Source organism: Echinops telfairi, unplaced genomic scaffold, assembly GCF_000313985.2.
Source record: "Echinops telfairi isolate 266 unplaced genomic scaffold, ASM31398v2 ScPeMD7_2010;HRSCAF=2546, whole genome shotgun sequence".
Taxonomy (NCBI): domain Eukaryota; kingdom Metazoa; phylum Chordata; class Mammalia; order Afrosoricida; family Tenrecidae; genus Echinops; species Echinops telfairi.
The window spans coordinates 7,979,227-7,992,127 of NW_022105908.1; the positions used below are offsets into that span (position 1 = coordinate 7,979,227).

Below are 12,901 nucleotides of genomic sequence, written 5' to 3' on the forward strand. Positions count from 1 at the left end.
CATTTTGTTAAGAATTTTTGAATCAATGTTCATTAGAGATATTGGTCTGTAGTTCTCAATTCTTGTGGGATCCTTGCCTGCTTTAGGTATCAGAGTTATACTAGCTTCATAGAAAGGGTTCGGGAGTTTTCCATCTTTTTCTAGGCTCTGGAAGAGTTTGTGTAGGATTGGTGTCAGTTCTTCTCTGAATGCTTGGTAAAATTCTTCTGTGAAGCTGTGATGTTTTTGTTGGTAATCCATTGATAACCTTGTCTATTTCTTCTATTGCTATGCGTCTGTTGAGGTTCTTGACATCCCACTGGACTAATATAGGGATGGATTGTTTTTCCAAGTATTTGCCCATGTCTTCTAAGTTGTTGAATTCATTGGGATACAGGCTGTGGTAGTTACATAATCTGTTGTCAATTTGAGACTTAAGAGTGAAGGGGTTTGACCTGTCAATCAAGGTCACAGCTTGATGACCTCATGTGAAGATAAATAGCTCGCTGGAGGCAGGACACATGCTCACTCCCTGCAAGACATTACTGATGACAAGCCTGATGTAGCTACACTGATGCAGCCAGAGCCAGAGCTGGAGGAGCCACGTCGAGCCCCAGGCCACTGCTGAGATGCTGAATATTTCCAAGGCTCACTTGCTGACCCCATGAGTCAGAATCAATTGGAAGGAAATTGATGGAAGAATGCTAGATCAGAGCCAGGAGAACAGCTGTCCCTAGAGTAACCAGCCCTGCCCCACCCCACCCCCCAGGTGAGAGGGCTCTCAGGCACACCCAGATCCAGGTGGCCCTTCTGCTGGGGCATGCACTGTCTGGTTGATCTGGCCTCTTCACACCCTCCTGCCCTTTCCTGCCTCTTTAGTAGTGGCCACCCAAGGCCAGGAGGTCAGAAGATAAGCTGTGCTTGAAGGCTCCAGCGCTTGGGCTGCCCTGACCCCTGCTGGCCACCCCGGAGGCCCAGGGCTATAGGGCAGTGTGGATAGGAAGTCTCTGGAGCCTGGTGTGGGCTCCAGCTCCAGCTCGGACACGAAGGCCTGAGGCCTTAGATGTCCGGAGACCCACTGTCCAGTAACCATGGGGCCCAGGAGACCCAAGAAATCCAACCAGGCCTCCAGGGCATGATGTCCACAGGCTTTTGTGGCGGACTCTGCCAAGCTGAGTGGTTTTGAAGCCTCGGGGGGAGGGAGGACAGTCTGTCCTAAGCATACCATGGCTCATGGAGTCCAGTGGCCGGAGCTAAGCCCAGCGGCCAACAGGGAGGCTCTGGACTGGGCTGCCTGGACATGTGCCCTCCTTCCTAACCTTCCTGCTGCTGGGTTTCATTTGTAGTGGAAACTGAGGCCCCGTCACTCCCAGGGCTTGTTCTGAGGCTCCCTGAGGTAAGCAAAATGCTGGGAGTGCTGCCTCATCCCTGGGAGCTCCCTGTCTTCCTTTGTGGGAAGAGAGAGCCTCCGATCTGAAAAGGCAGCCCACATCTCCATGCAGTTTGCGTGAAGGACGCTGGCAGGGAGGGCTGGGTGCGGGAGTGAAAGTCCTGCCACTCCACCTCAGCTGGAAACTTAAGCATGGGCATAGTCCGGGGGAGGGGCCTGGGCGCAGTATGTGTCTGCTGCTGAGAGCACTCTGGGTCTCACTGTGGGCTTAAGACTCCCCCATCTTTAATCCTGTCTGGCTGTTTGGTGTCCCCATTCCCTAAAAGACACAGGAGCCCAGGAAGCACCGGCTCATCTTTCATCTTTGATTTTAAACGGTGCTAGCAGGGTCACCGGGACGTTTGACACCTGGGAGTCCTTGGGGCGTGCCTTACTGTGGCCAGCGGGTCCTGCAGACCGTCAGGGTGGCTCTGATATGAGGAGAGCGCGCGCGTGTGTGTGTGTGTGTGTGTGTGTGTGTGTGTCTAGTGCCAGCTTCTAGAAACAGCCAGTATATCCCAATAGGGTACCTATTTCCCCAACCTGGGTGACAGGTGCACTTGTTCCTATCCCAGGAAGGCCCCCGGTGTGTGTGTAGGGGGGGCGGGGCGTGTCTTTACAAGCAAGGCGGCAATAGAGAGGAAGCACAGGCATGCATGACCAGGACGGTGGTCATGAATTTTATTTAGAGTCATTAAAAAACAAAAACCGCACACATAACAAGTTCTCAGCAGCATCTGTGTGTCACAGGACCAGAAGGCGGAAGGGAGGGAGGGAAGATGACACGGCGCTGTTGGTGCAGCAGCAGCACAGAGACAGGCCTGTGGGTGCCAGGAGCAGGGGCAGCCCCGCAGGGTCACACTCCAGGGCCAGCACTCCTTGTGTCAGGACGGGGTGGGGTCGGAGGCAGGAGGGGGTTCTCTCCAGGCCTCCTGGGAGATCGCCAGCCCCCTAGTCTCCGCCACTCTCAGCCTGGGAGAGAAAGTGACCCTTACAAATAGCACCAGGCCCCCACCCTCAGTGCCCCGCCTAGATCCAAGCTGACGGGGAAGGGAGAAGAGGGTGTCATGGGTGCCCTTGGCTTCAGGTGGAGGGTGGAGCCTGCCCACAGCCCCTTTCAAGGTGATACAGGACCTCCCTGAGAGCCCCGAGTTCCAGGAGGGAAGCAGGGCGGGGGGTGGGGGGCGGGTTGAGGCGAGGAGCTCCCTGCCCCAAACCAGCCTCTGGACAGGGAGTTGCCCAGGGACACCCACAAGCTGGGAAGAGGTGGTGTTTGGTGCCCCCTGGGAGCCCAGTGGTTACCTCCTCAGCCGCCCCCTCTTCCTCTTTTGCAGCCTCATCCTCCTGTGGGGGCGCATGTGCCAGCACGTCCTGTTGAGTGCAAAGGGGAGGGGAAGCCACATGGACAGTGCAGACAGGGTAATGGGGTGGAGGGGTCAGAACAGCGTGGAAGGGCCGCAGCTGGACTCTCCCAGACGCCTCGGAGGCCGTGTGGACACACCAGATACCAAGGGTCTCAGCTTCACTCCCACGCCTGGGCGCAGGCCCCTGGGCAGTCCTACACCCACTCTCAGTGTCCTTGAATCACATGACCATACACAGTCCCCATAATTGAGTCAACACAAGGCCCCAGAACCGAAAAGCAGAGAGACCGCTGGCTTAGTCCTAGTCCTGCCACCACCACTCCCCACCACCACCATTTTCCTGTCCCCTTCTATCCCAGCCAGATGCTGCCTAAGTTGGGAGTCTGCTTGGGAAGTGATCATGTGACAGCTGGGCTGGGCAGGGCCAGCTGGGTGTGTTGCCTGGCCGCCAAGGTCCAGCGCCCACCTCCAGGGGGCGGGTGGTGGTGGGGGGATCCTGCAGCCTCCAGGCTCGTTCTGCCCATCGATGGGAGGGGTAAGACACACAGGACATTAACCAGCAAGGAAGCCGACTCTCCTCTGTTAGCCCTCCTGCCCCAAGGCAGGGGGTGGGTTGGTCAGGCAGGCATGGCTGCATCTTTCTATGGATCACCATGGGGGTATTGGGCCGGCTTTGGCTTGTCACCAGGAAATCAGGCGCCCTTGAGGCAGTGACCCCAGTCCTGGGGCTGCTACAGGCCCACCAGGTCACCAACCTTTCTGTCCGGCCAGGACATCACACACACACACACACACACACACACACACACACACACCCTTCTATGGGGCTCAAGCCTCACAGCTTTCTCATCACCGGGGGATGCTGCTTCCCCCACCACCACCACCCAAATTGGGGGTGCCGTGGAAGCTGCATGGGTGACTCAGCAGCTCTGGCCTGGTGTCCAAGGACTTGGAGGGCGACTGTCCGTTGGCAGTGCCCACAGGACCCTGTTTTCATTGATCAACGGTGCTATCTCCAAAACTGTTGTTCAGAGGGAGATCGGGGTGGGGGTGGGGGGCTCTCCCTCTCCACAGCTATAACATGGGCCTCACACGCAATCCCTCCAAGGTGTGATTTGAGGCCTGGGCCATTAGGGGGACCCTGACACGCACTAGCTGTGTCACCTCCATTTTCCGAGTATCCATCTCCCTGGCTGTCCACGCCTGTGGTCCCAGAGGGCAAACGGCCCGGGGGAGTCAGGGGCAGGGTGGGGGCGGGGGCGGGGCTCACCTTGCTGACCACGCCCGAGGTGACAGCGATGTTCTCGGCCTCCTCCACCGTCTTGGTGGCCACCGTGTTCACGCTGGAGACCACGGCGTCGCTCACGGCGTTAGCCTGTTCCTTAGTCTTCTCAGCCACTGCGGAGCACGGGGCTGCCAGACCTGGCCCCACCGCTGCCCACCTCCACCTCCGCCTCTGGCAGGGGCAGCTCCTTTCCCAAGGGGCCCCAAACTGCCTTCCCCAGCACCCTAGGGCTCCCTGCTTCCTGCCTTGGATGGCGCCCTGACAGGGGTTGGAGAGGGGGTCCCATTCAGGGTCTAGCCTTAGGGTGTGGAGGGCTCTAGGTCCATGTAGGGCTTGGGCTCCCATTTGGGGTGGGGTGGGGGTCGGGGGAACAGGAGGCCCCTGTTGTGGGTTCTCAGTATTAAAGGGCGAGAGTCCCGAGGGGTCCAGGCTCTGGGGGCTCCTCACCTGAGGTCACACTCTGCACAACGCCTTCTTTTGTCTTGGCTCCTGAGGAGAAAATGGATACATCAGCCCAAGGGGTGGGAGGTGGGGGCCAGGAAATTACACCGAACAGCTGTGCATGCTGTGGGACCCATGGGGGTGAGAGCCCGTGTCTGGGGACCAAGCGGTCCCTTCAAAGGGTTGCTTCCTACAGTGTCTGGAGGAAGTGACCAGGACAGGAAGGGGACAAGACAGGCTGAGAGGAACAGAGACCAGGCTAGCGGTAGGGCCACCAGCGCCCCCGAGCTGCCTGGGCTCAGAGGCCAGCCCCCTGCCCAGGCATGTCCCTGGGTTCCCAGAAGTAGCAGCAGGGCAGCTAAGTGCTGACTCATCCACTCAGCTTCCTCCTGTGCCCAGCTACCAAGCGAAGGATGGCAAGAGATGGATACTGACCCTCTGTCTCGTCTCCCCCTGGGCAGGGCGGGACTCCCTGGCCGGGCTGTTGACGGCTGGCTGCAACAGCTCCACTAGGAGAAGGCAGGAAAGGCCACCCACTCAGGGCAGGGCCAGGGCCTGGGTGGGGCTGTGTTCACCAGAACAGCCAAGGACAAGCAAGGCTCCAGGCTTAGTCTGGGTCTAGAGGCAAAAGCCCATCCCCTGCAGGTGATGCTGTATGTGTGTGTGTGTGTACATTTGTATATGTACACACAGTGGTCAACTGGGGGACCTGCAGAGGGGTCAGGCCAGGGTAGGCTATGTCTGAGGTCTGGATGCCCTCTTGTGGTCTCACCCCAGAGATCCCCAAGGACCTCCAAGGGGCCTGGATGCCAACACTCACTGGTGCAGCCGGAGACCTTGGCTTAACAGCCAGACAGACCCTTGCTCTCCCAGCTACTCGGTGCCTCCCTGGGCATGGGAGGAAGGTCAAACCTACAAGAACTCGGCTACCAGACCCCGGTGGCCCCCTCTGGCCCCGTGCCCCTGCTGGCCCGCCCCACCTTGGGGAGCCCCTACTCACCCACATACAGGACTCCTTCCTTGGTCTTCTCTGCCGCTTCTGTCACCCCCTGCTTGGTCTTCTCCACGGCACCCACCACGCCCTCCTTGGCGATGGAGAATCCCTTCTTAAAGACATCCATGGTGGAGGGCCGACAGACACCGTGTGCTTCCCGGCTGTGAGCTGGCCAGGCTGCGGCAGCTGCTGTCTCTGCTGCCTCCTATTGTCTGCTCTGCCTCTTATTGATTCTGATGAAATATTGATGCAGTGACCAGTTGGAGCCTAGCCAGCCGGGGCAGGGAGGCAGGGAGGAAAGGAGAAAGGAAAGAGGGGGGAGGTGGGGAGAAAGGATGGCTCCAGCCCCGCCCCATCCCAGGCTGCAGGACCAGACCTGATTACTGAGCCTTTTCTCCCTGCCATCAGGCGGGACTGCAGGACCAGACCCTCTCCTTAGCCACCCCTGCCCTCCCCCAGGGGCTATGCTGCACGGACTAGCAGGTGCAGAGCACAGAGGACCCCTAGGGAGGTCCTGGGTAGGGTAAGGGTCAAGGCCCACGGGGCTGTCAGATGACAGCGGCCAACCTCCCCGATGGGCCTGGGTAGTCCTCCTCTTCCCAGGCGGACTGCTTGCTGCCAACTCTGGGCTCTGGACAAGGCCAAGTTGAAGGTGGGGGTGAGCGGGTGGGGTACACAAAGTCTTCCCTCTTCCTCTCTAAGCCCGCCCCCTCTGCCCACTGCTGGCCCCCACAGTCCATGAGGAAAGTGCTGAGTAGGTGTGATGTGTGCCCCCACGACTGGTCCACCCAACCACTTCCTGCTGACCCACTGCAAAACTATGTTTCCCTGCTTCCAGGGGACATATTTGGTGGGGCGCTTCTCTAAGCCACCTCCCCCTAGGGGCCGGGACCCCCACCCTCTGGAGGCACAGGAACTAGCGTGCGTGTGTGGCTGGTGTCCTGGCTGCTTCTCCATGGGCCAGGAGGGGGCGGGGACGCACCGGTGGGCCAGCCCAAGCCACTTCCTCTCTTTGTTGTTCTACTGTTTTCTTTTCCTTCTGAGACTTTGTTCGAGGACCACGTCACTGGCAGTTTCTGGAATCTCTCGGCCAAGCTGAGCCTAAACCTTTCCCGGGAGCAGAGATGGTCCTGACACTGCTGCTGGGCCTCAGTGGGGCCCTGGGCTGGGGGCTGCTGGGAGCCTGTGCCCAGGCCCCTGGTGCCAGCTTCCCTGGCCCACACATCGCTGGCTGGTCCGAGACCTGGGACGTCGCGGCTGAGGACACCACTGGGGCCCCTGACAGACGGTAAGGAGGCCTTGGGTCTCAGGGGAGGACATGGTGCAGGATCCGTGTGCGTCCAGGCCCTTCCAGAGCCTCAGTTGCTCATCAGGGAAAGGGGCTCATGTTGACCACCTGTTGGGGCAGCTGGGGGCTGAGTGAGGCCCAGGTGAGGTTCCGCTTCAAACGACCGCTCCCAGTCAACAGGGGGCCTAGAGCTTGGGCAGAGTGGGAGCAGCAAGGGGCCATCAGACGTGCCAGCATGGGGTGCCAGGGGACTGAGGGCCCAAGCAGCAGCCAGAGGGCTGGCAGCGGCTCCTGCCCTTGAATGAAAATCAATTCTCCGAGTGGAGTCCCAGGGGCCCTGCGGACCGGCCCAGGCTGGAGAAGAACCAAGCTCCTCTACCGATGGCTCTTTCAATCAAGTGCCGACTGGGGCGGGGAGCTGGGTAGCAACCTGGCTCAGAGTGCCCTGTTCTTAGTGGTCTTCAGTGCCTACCGTGGGAATGGGCCTGGACTAAGGACAGCCTTTCCAAATGCCCATTGGTCTCGGGTGCTGGGCGAGAGGTCTAGGTCCATCTGTCCTCAGGGTGCAAAGGTGGTCCGGGACCCTCACCTTCAATACCCGCAATCAGAGCAGGTCCATTTACAGCAAGCACTATCTCAATTACTCCCCCAACAGCCTTGTTTACAGAGGCTCAGAGAGGCTAAGAAGTTTGCTCAGTGTTACACAGCAGCGAAGAGACTGGCTCTGAGTCTAACCCCAGAATTCAAGCCTAACTGCACACTGGTTTGGAACACCCAGAGGCAGCAGCGCCCCCAAAACCTTACTGGCTGACACACACACCCCTCCAGGCTTGTGGGTGCGGGGACCTGCGATCGGAGGATGAGGGGAAGCTGGCATCTCCATGCAGTCACCGAGGCATTTAGCATTTAGCACTGCTCAACCTGTCTCATAGTCAGCTTCTGATGCTTCGGGAGAAAGTGTTTCTTGGGCTGGCCCTGGGCAGGGACAGATGGGAGGGGCCAGCAGTACAGGGAGTGAGAAGATGGACACGTGAGACCCCATCCCACTCCTATTCTGCTCTGGGCTGAGGACACAAGGTGACTCTGAGCAGCAGTGCAACCTCCCAGCTTGACTTCGGGGACCAAGGGCCAAATCTTCCTTCCAAGGGACTAGCTCCACACCCTGCCTCAGGGCAGGTGTCTTCTTGATGTGAGGGAGCCTCCAGGGACCAGAGTGGACGCTCCCCATTCTCCTGCTCCCGTGACTCTAGGAGGCATGGTGTGTCCAGAGTCAGAGCGAGGGAGGCTGACCTGTCAAGGGCCGCTAGTGGCAACTCAGTGGCCTACTGGGCCTCATGCAGGCACACAGCCCGGACCTCAGCGTGTCCCTGGGTCTCACAGGCCACTGGGTCTCTTTTCCACAGTAGCCACCAGCTCCAGCATCTTCGGGTCCCCACGAGTCAGGCCAAGTTGTCCAGGCCCCCAGGGCCTTGTGAGAGGAAGGAACTCTGCCGGCTGACCACTTCCTGGCTTCCTGTTCTCCTGTGAAAGGAGAGGTGGAAATAGTGAAGGGGGGTAGGTGGGGGGTAGGGGGAGGGCTGGGGTGGAGCCTCCGGCCTCTGTACTCCCGCCTGGTTGACTGGGCAGCTCCCCATCAGCATGAACCTTCACGCCTGTATCCTGAGCCTAAGACACAGCACAGCCCCCAGACACAGGCCCAGATAAACCCTTCAAGAACAGAGCTGACTTTGTGCCCAAGGCCCAGGAAGCAGGTCCTCAACTGCTTCCCAAGTTCCCAGAGGCCCTACGGGGTCTGGGACGGCGCACTGCTGCCCCGTGGGCCCAGGAGGAAGAGGCTCACTCCCCACTGCTCCCCAGGGAGGCAGAGGAGACGTGGGCTAGAACTTGACCTCCTCACAGCCCAACTCCTGTTCTTAGCAGGTCTGAGTATTCAGTGGGGGACTCGGGCTCCTCTGATGGGTACGGCAGGGGCGGTCACCACAGCCTGACTGCCCAGCCCCAGCCCCAGCTCCAGCCCCGGGCTCCCCTGCCCCTGGCAAGGAGGAGTGGAGCATGTGCATGGGAGCCCCACAGGCATGGCCGTGCAGCCCTACTCTGCCTCGTGCTGCAGCTCCAGGGCCTGTTTCTGTTCTCGGAGGCTCAGGGCCCTGGGCTCGAATGGGGAAGAGCCCTCACTGGGAACCCAGCTCCTGGCTGCAGGCCCATGGGGGGCTTCTGAGCCTTTGCCACAGCCCTTTTGTGACTCAAGGACAGAGCTTCGCCTGTTCATGCTGGGACGGAGGTCTTAGAAAGCAACACAGTGCAGGCCACTGCCTGCCCCTTGGGGTTTCTGGCTGCTGAAGAGACACATGAGTGCATTTGCCCTTCAGCCCTTTCCATCTCCCTGCAGGCTTTGCAGCCCCCACCCCATGCCCTCAGGGAGGGACAGGGACAGGGATGCTTTTCCACATTTCCAGGGCCAGGGATTGATAGGAGGGGTGGGGGGCAGGACCTTGCTCAAAATCATTGCAGGTCCAAGGAGCAAGAGGGGGTGAGAACCCAGACTCTCCGGCTCCCATTTTGGAAGCCCTGACGGGTCAGAAGGGCATCAAGTCCAGGCAGACCCAAGTCAGTGTGGAGGGCCCCTGCCCTCACTCCAGGCAGCCCTGGCCACTCAACAGATGGGCTTTGAGGGTGACATGACTGCCTCAAAAGGGACGATGCCAAGAGGGAGAGGGTTAGGGTGGGTAGGGATGCGAGAAGCAGAACAATGGGGAGCTTGGGCAGGCTGAGCGGGAGGCAGGGGCCACGGAGGGCCACCAAGAAGTGGAGGAAAGCCAAGCCAAGGTGAGGAATGTTCCCAGGGATTCTGGGCCAGCAGCCTGTGCAGTGCAAATGGAGGCGGGCGGGGAGGGTGGGCAGAGATCGCTGAGGGTCAAGGTTTGGGCAGGTCAAAAGAAAGTTTCTCAGCAGGAAGAGTGGGCGGGACAGTGTCCGGTTCTAGGTGGAAAATCCCAGTCACTCCCTGGCAAATTGGACCTTCTGGATCCTCCATAGCTAGGGCTGGGAGCTGACCTTTTAGGAAAAGTCGGCCAGAGGTTGTGCAAGGAATAGAACTTGTTGAAAGCAGTGTTCCTGAATGTCCCAGGGAACTTTAGAGATGCTGGTCCTAGAGAATCTAGAAGATCTAGGGATGTAGCCTAGAGAATCTTTGCCCTAAAGTAGCATCATTTCAGTTTGCAGGGCGGCTCAAAGCCAGTGCTTTAAACCTGCAGCATGGAGTTGATTTTGACTCATGGTGGTCTCACAGGTCAGAGCAGGACTGCCCCCACAGTGTTACCAAGGCTGTAATCTTTACAGAAACGACCGAAACTTCTTTCTCTCATGAAGAGGTTGCTGGGTTTGAGTCACCGTCCTTTGATCAGCAGCCACTGCACCACCAGGGTCCTAACCATTCTTCTCATAGCTCAGTAATAAAGGATATAAGTAACTCCTTGTCCCCATGTCAGTTCTGGCTTCTGAGACTGCACACCTGTACAGGAGCAGAGAGCCTCATCTTTCTCCCATGAAGCAGCTGTTGGGTTTGAACCAACGACCTTGCAGTTAGCAGACCAATGTTTAACCCACAGCAACATTTTGAAATTATCTTGTTTGTTTGACAATGCTCTTATTTTGCTCTGACATTGGTAGATAGTTGGAGAGGGTATATGAGGGGGTACCTCCAAAAACTCAAAAAAATCTCCCCTGGGCAGAGCTTTCATATGCCTTTCCCCCACAACTTGCTCTGAGTTAGTGCACCCAGTGGCTTCGCCTGGGAAGGTTCTCTCTGGTCACAGTGAGTTTTTTCATGAAAGCAGTTTCCCTCCAACCTCATTTTGTGTGATGGGCTAATTTAAGAGAACGGTGTGTAGCTGTGAAATTTTGTTTCCTGCTTGGGAAAAATGCCGCAGAAACTGTTGTGATGTTGAACACTGCTTACCAGGACAGCACTATGGGAAAAACTCAAGTGTATGAGTTGGTTTTCTCATTTCAAAAAAGGTGAAATGTCGATTGATGACAAACCTCATTCTGGATGTCCGTCAACCTTCCAAATGGACGAAAATGTTGACAAAATTTGTGCACTTGTGCTTGAAGACTGACGATGGACCGTTGAAGAGAAGGGGAAGTTATCCGGACTATCTTGGAGCTCGGTTCAGCAAATTTTAAAGGAAAATTTGGGAATGAGAAGGGTCACTGTGACATGTATGCCTCGGGTTCTGACTGAGCAGGAAAAAGAGCACTGAGTGGAAATATACCGTGCTTTGAAAGAACAGCTGTGAAGCAACACAGACTTTTCCCAAGGTCATTACTGGTGAAGAGACATGGTGCTATTCTTACGACCCCCAAAACAAACCTCAATCAAGCCAGTGGAAAATGCCATCTTCACCTCACCCAATAATAGCTCATCAAGTGAAATCAAAGACCAAGACGATGCTCATTTGTTTTTTTGATGTGAGGGGGATAATGTATTTGGAGTTCATACCACCAGGCCAGACTGTTAATCAGCTTTCTATTTAGAGGTTCTGAAAAGATTGTGTAATGATGTGGACAAAAAAAGGCCTGCTTTGTAAAAATAGAGACTGGTTTTACCACCACAACAATCTACCTTCTCATGTAACCATCTCAGGGTGCCAGTTTTTGGCAAAAAACAGCATGCCTTTCTTGCCCCATGCACCTTACTCACCTGACCCCCGCTCTGTGCAGCTTCTTTTTGTTTCTGCCAATGAAGAGGGACTTAAAAGAACAGCAATTTGACAATGTAGAAGCGATGAAGAAAAAAAATGAGGGAGGTGCTGTCAGCCATCCAAAGAGATGAGTTTGAAAAATGTTTCCAAGAATGGAATCACAGATTTGACAACTGTATTACGTGTCATGGAGAGTACTTTGAAGGTGATAAGGTTGTTTTGTAAAAAATAAAAATAAAAACGCAGCTTGAAGGGGGTGGTTCCTGTTCATTTGGGGGGGTACCCCCTAATAGATTTCTAAGTTGGAAATAATTATCCCTCAGTATATCGGAGCCTTAGTGGTGTGGTGGTTAAGCGTTGGACTGTGATCCTCATGGTTGGCAGTTAGAAACCACCAGTAGCTCCCGGGAAGAAAGACTGGCTTCCTAGTCCCATAAACAGTGACAGGCTCAGAAACCCACAGGGATTTCTATGCATCAGCATTGACTCAATGGCAGTGGGTTTATATTGAATGCAATTCTCCACGGTGTCCTAGTTTCTACTACAGATGTTGAGGTGTTTAAAGCAATGCTAACTACTGATTTTTGTGTGTGTGGCTTGGTTTTTCACACCAGATGAAAATTTCAGTGTTTCTGAAATGCCATGATGTACTTTAATTTGGATATTTCTTCATTATATTGTCAGTTATTGTTTCTACTATTTTTTTATTTATCATTTTGTTGGGAGCTCTTAAAGATACCATAGCATTCCATAGTTCCATCACATCAAGCAGCATTGTACCACAATCAGTTTCAAAGCATTTTCTTTCTTCTTGAACTCCTTGATATCAGCTCCTGTTTATCCCCTCCCTCCCCATTGGGTGAAGAGTTACAGATCAAACTGGTTTTCCATCCACTAATTCACACACACTTTCATTGGTGATGCCAACTGCGATCTCCACCATGAGACAACATTCTCCCCACTTCCTCCCTGTGCTTCCTGTTTCCATCGGTCTGTCTTGGCTATCCCTTCCTGCCTTCTGGACCATGCCTCTGTGCAAATACTAACCATTTGAACGCTTGTAGCTGATTGGTCTAAGAGCAGACCTCCCCGGAGTTACTGTTCACCTGTCCTACTGCGTGGCTGAAAGGGGTGAGCTCAGTTCAAGGCCTGAAGGGTGTGTAGAGTCTCAGGTGCTCCATGACTGTCTATCAATACACCTCGTCTGTTTTATTATTCATGTATTTTATTTTTAAATTGGTTTTGGGTTTTCTTCCACATTTTTGTACCACTCTATCCAGGACCCCTTACTGTGATCTCTTTCAGAGTTGTCAACAGGGGTAGCCAGGAACCATCTAGTTTTTCTGATTTCAAGGTCATGGTAGCTGACTCTTGGGAGGTATTTGATTGGCCTTTGGAATGTGGGTGTCGTTTTTTTT

The 12,901-nt window shown here is 55.7% G+C and overlaps 2 protein-coding genes across 2 annotated transcripts in view; one reads left to right on the forward strand and one right to left on the reverse strand.

Annotated features, from left to right (window-relative positions):
- Nucleotides 1-2,053: 2,053 nt before the first annotated feature.
- SNCG (synuclein gamma) lies at nt 2,054-5,732 on the reverse strand. The gene is made up of 5 exons (XM_004709199.2): nt 5,499-5,732; nt 4,505-4,546; nt 4,043-4,170; nt 2,711-2,779; nt 2,054-2,380 (listed from the first exon to the last, which is right to left on the reverse strand). Exons 1-5 carry the CDS (start codon nt 5,617-5,619, stop codon nt 2,360-2,362), a joined length of 381 nt encoding a protein of 126 aa, XP_004709256.1. The 5' UTR covers nt 5,620-5,732; the 3' UTR covers nt 2,054-2,359.
- A 777-nt stretch (nt 5,733-6,509) lies between these two features.
- The window catches only part of MMRN2 (multimerin 2), a 22,882-nt gene continuing 16,490 nt past the window's right edge, over nt 6,510-12,901 (forward strand). The window contains exon 1 of the mRNA XM_030886512.2: nt 6,510-6,780. Coding sequence (XP_030742372.1) covers nt 6,617-6,780 — 164 coding nt within the window. The 5' untranslated portion in view covers nt 6,510-6,616. The remainder of the gene's footprint in view (nt 6,781-12,901) is intronic.

What these genes read in the sequence shown, in the direction of transcription:
- SNCG (XM_004709199.2), bottom strand. Translation starts at nt 5,619, where the DNA reads ATGGATGTCTTTAAGAAGGGATTCTCCATCGCCAAGGAGGGCGTGGTG. An exon ending in GGAAGGAGTCCTGTATGTGG is followed by an intron (nt 4,547 to 5,498) that starts GTGAGTAGGGGC and finishes TTTTCTCCTCAG; the next exon opens with GAGCCAAGACAAAAGAAGGC. An exon ending in AAGAGGGGGCGGCTGAGGAG is followed by an intron (nt 2,381 to 2,710) that starts GTAACCACTGGG and finishes TTTCTCTCCCAG; the next exon opens with GCTGAGAGTGGCGGAGACTA.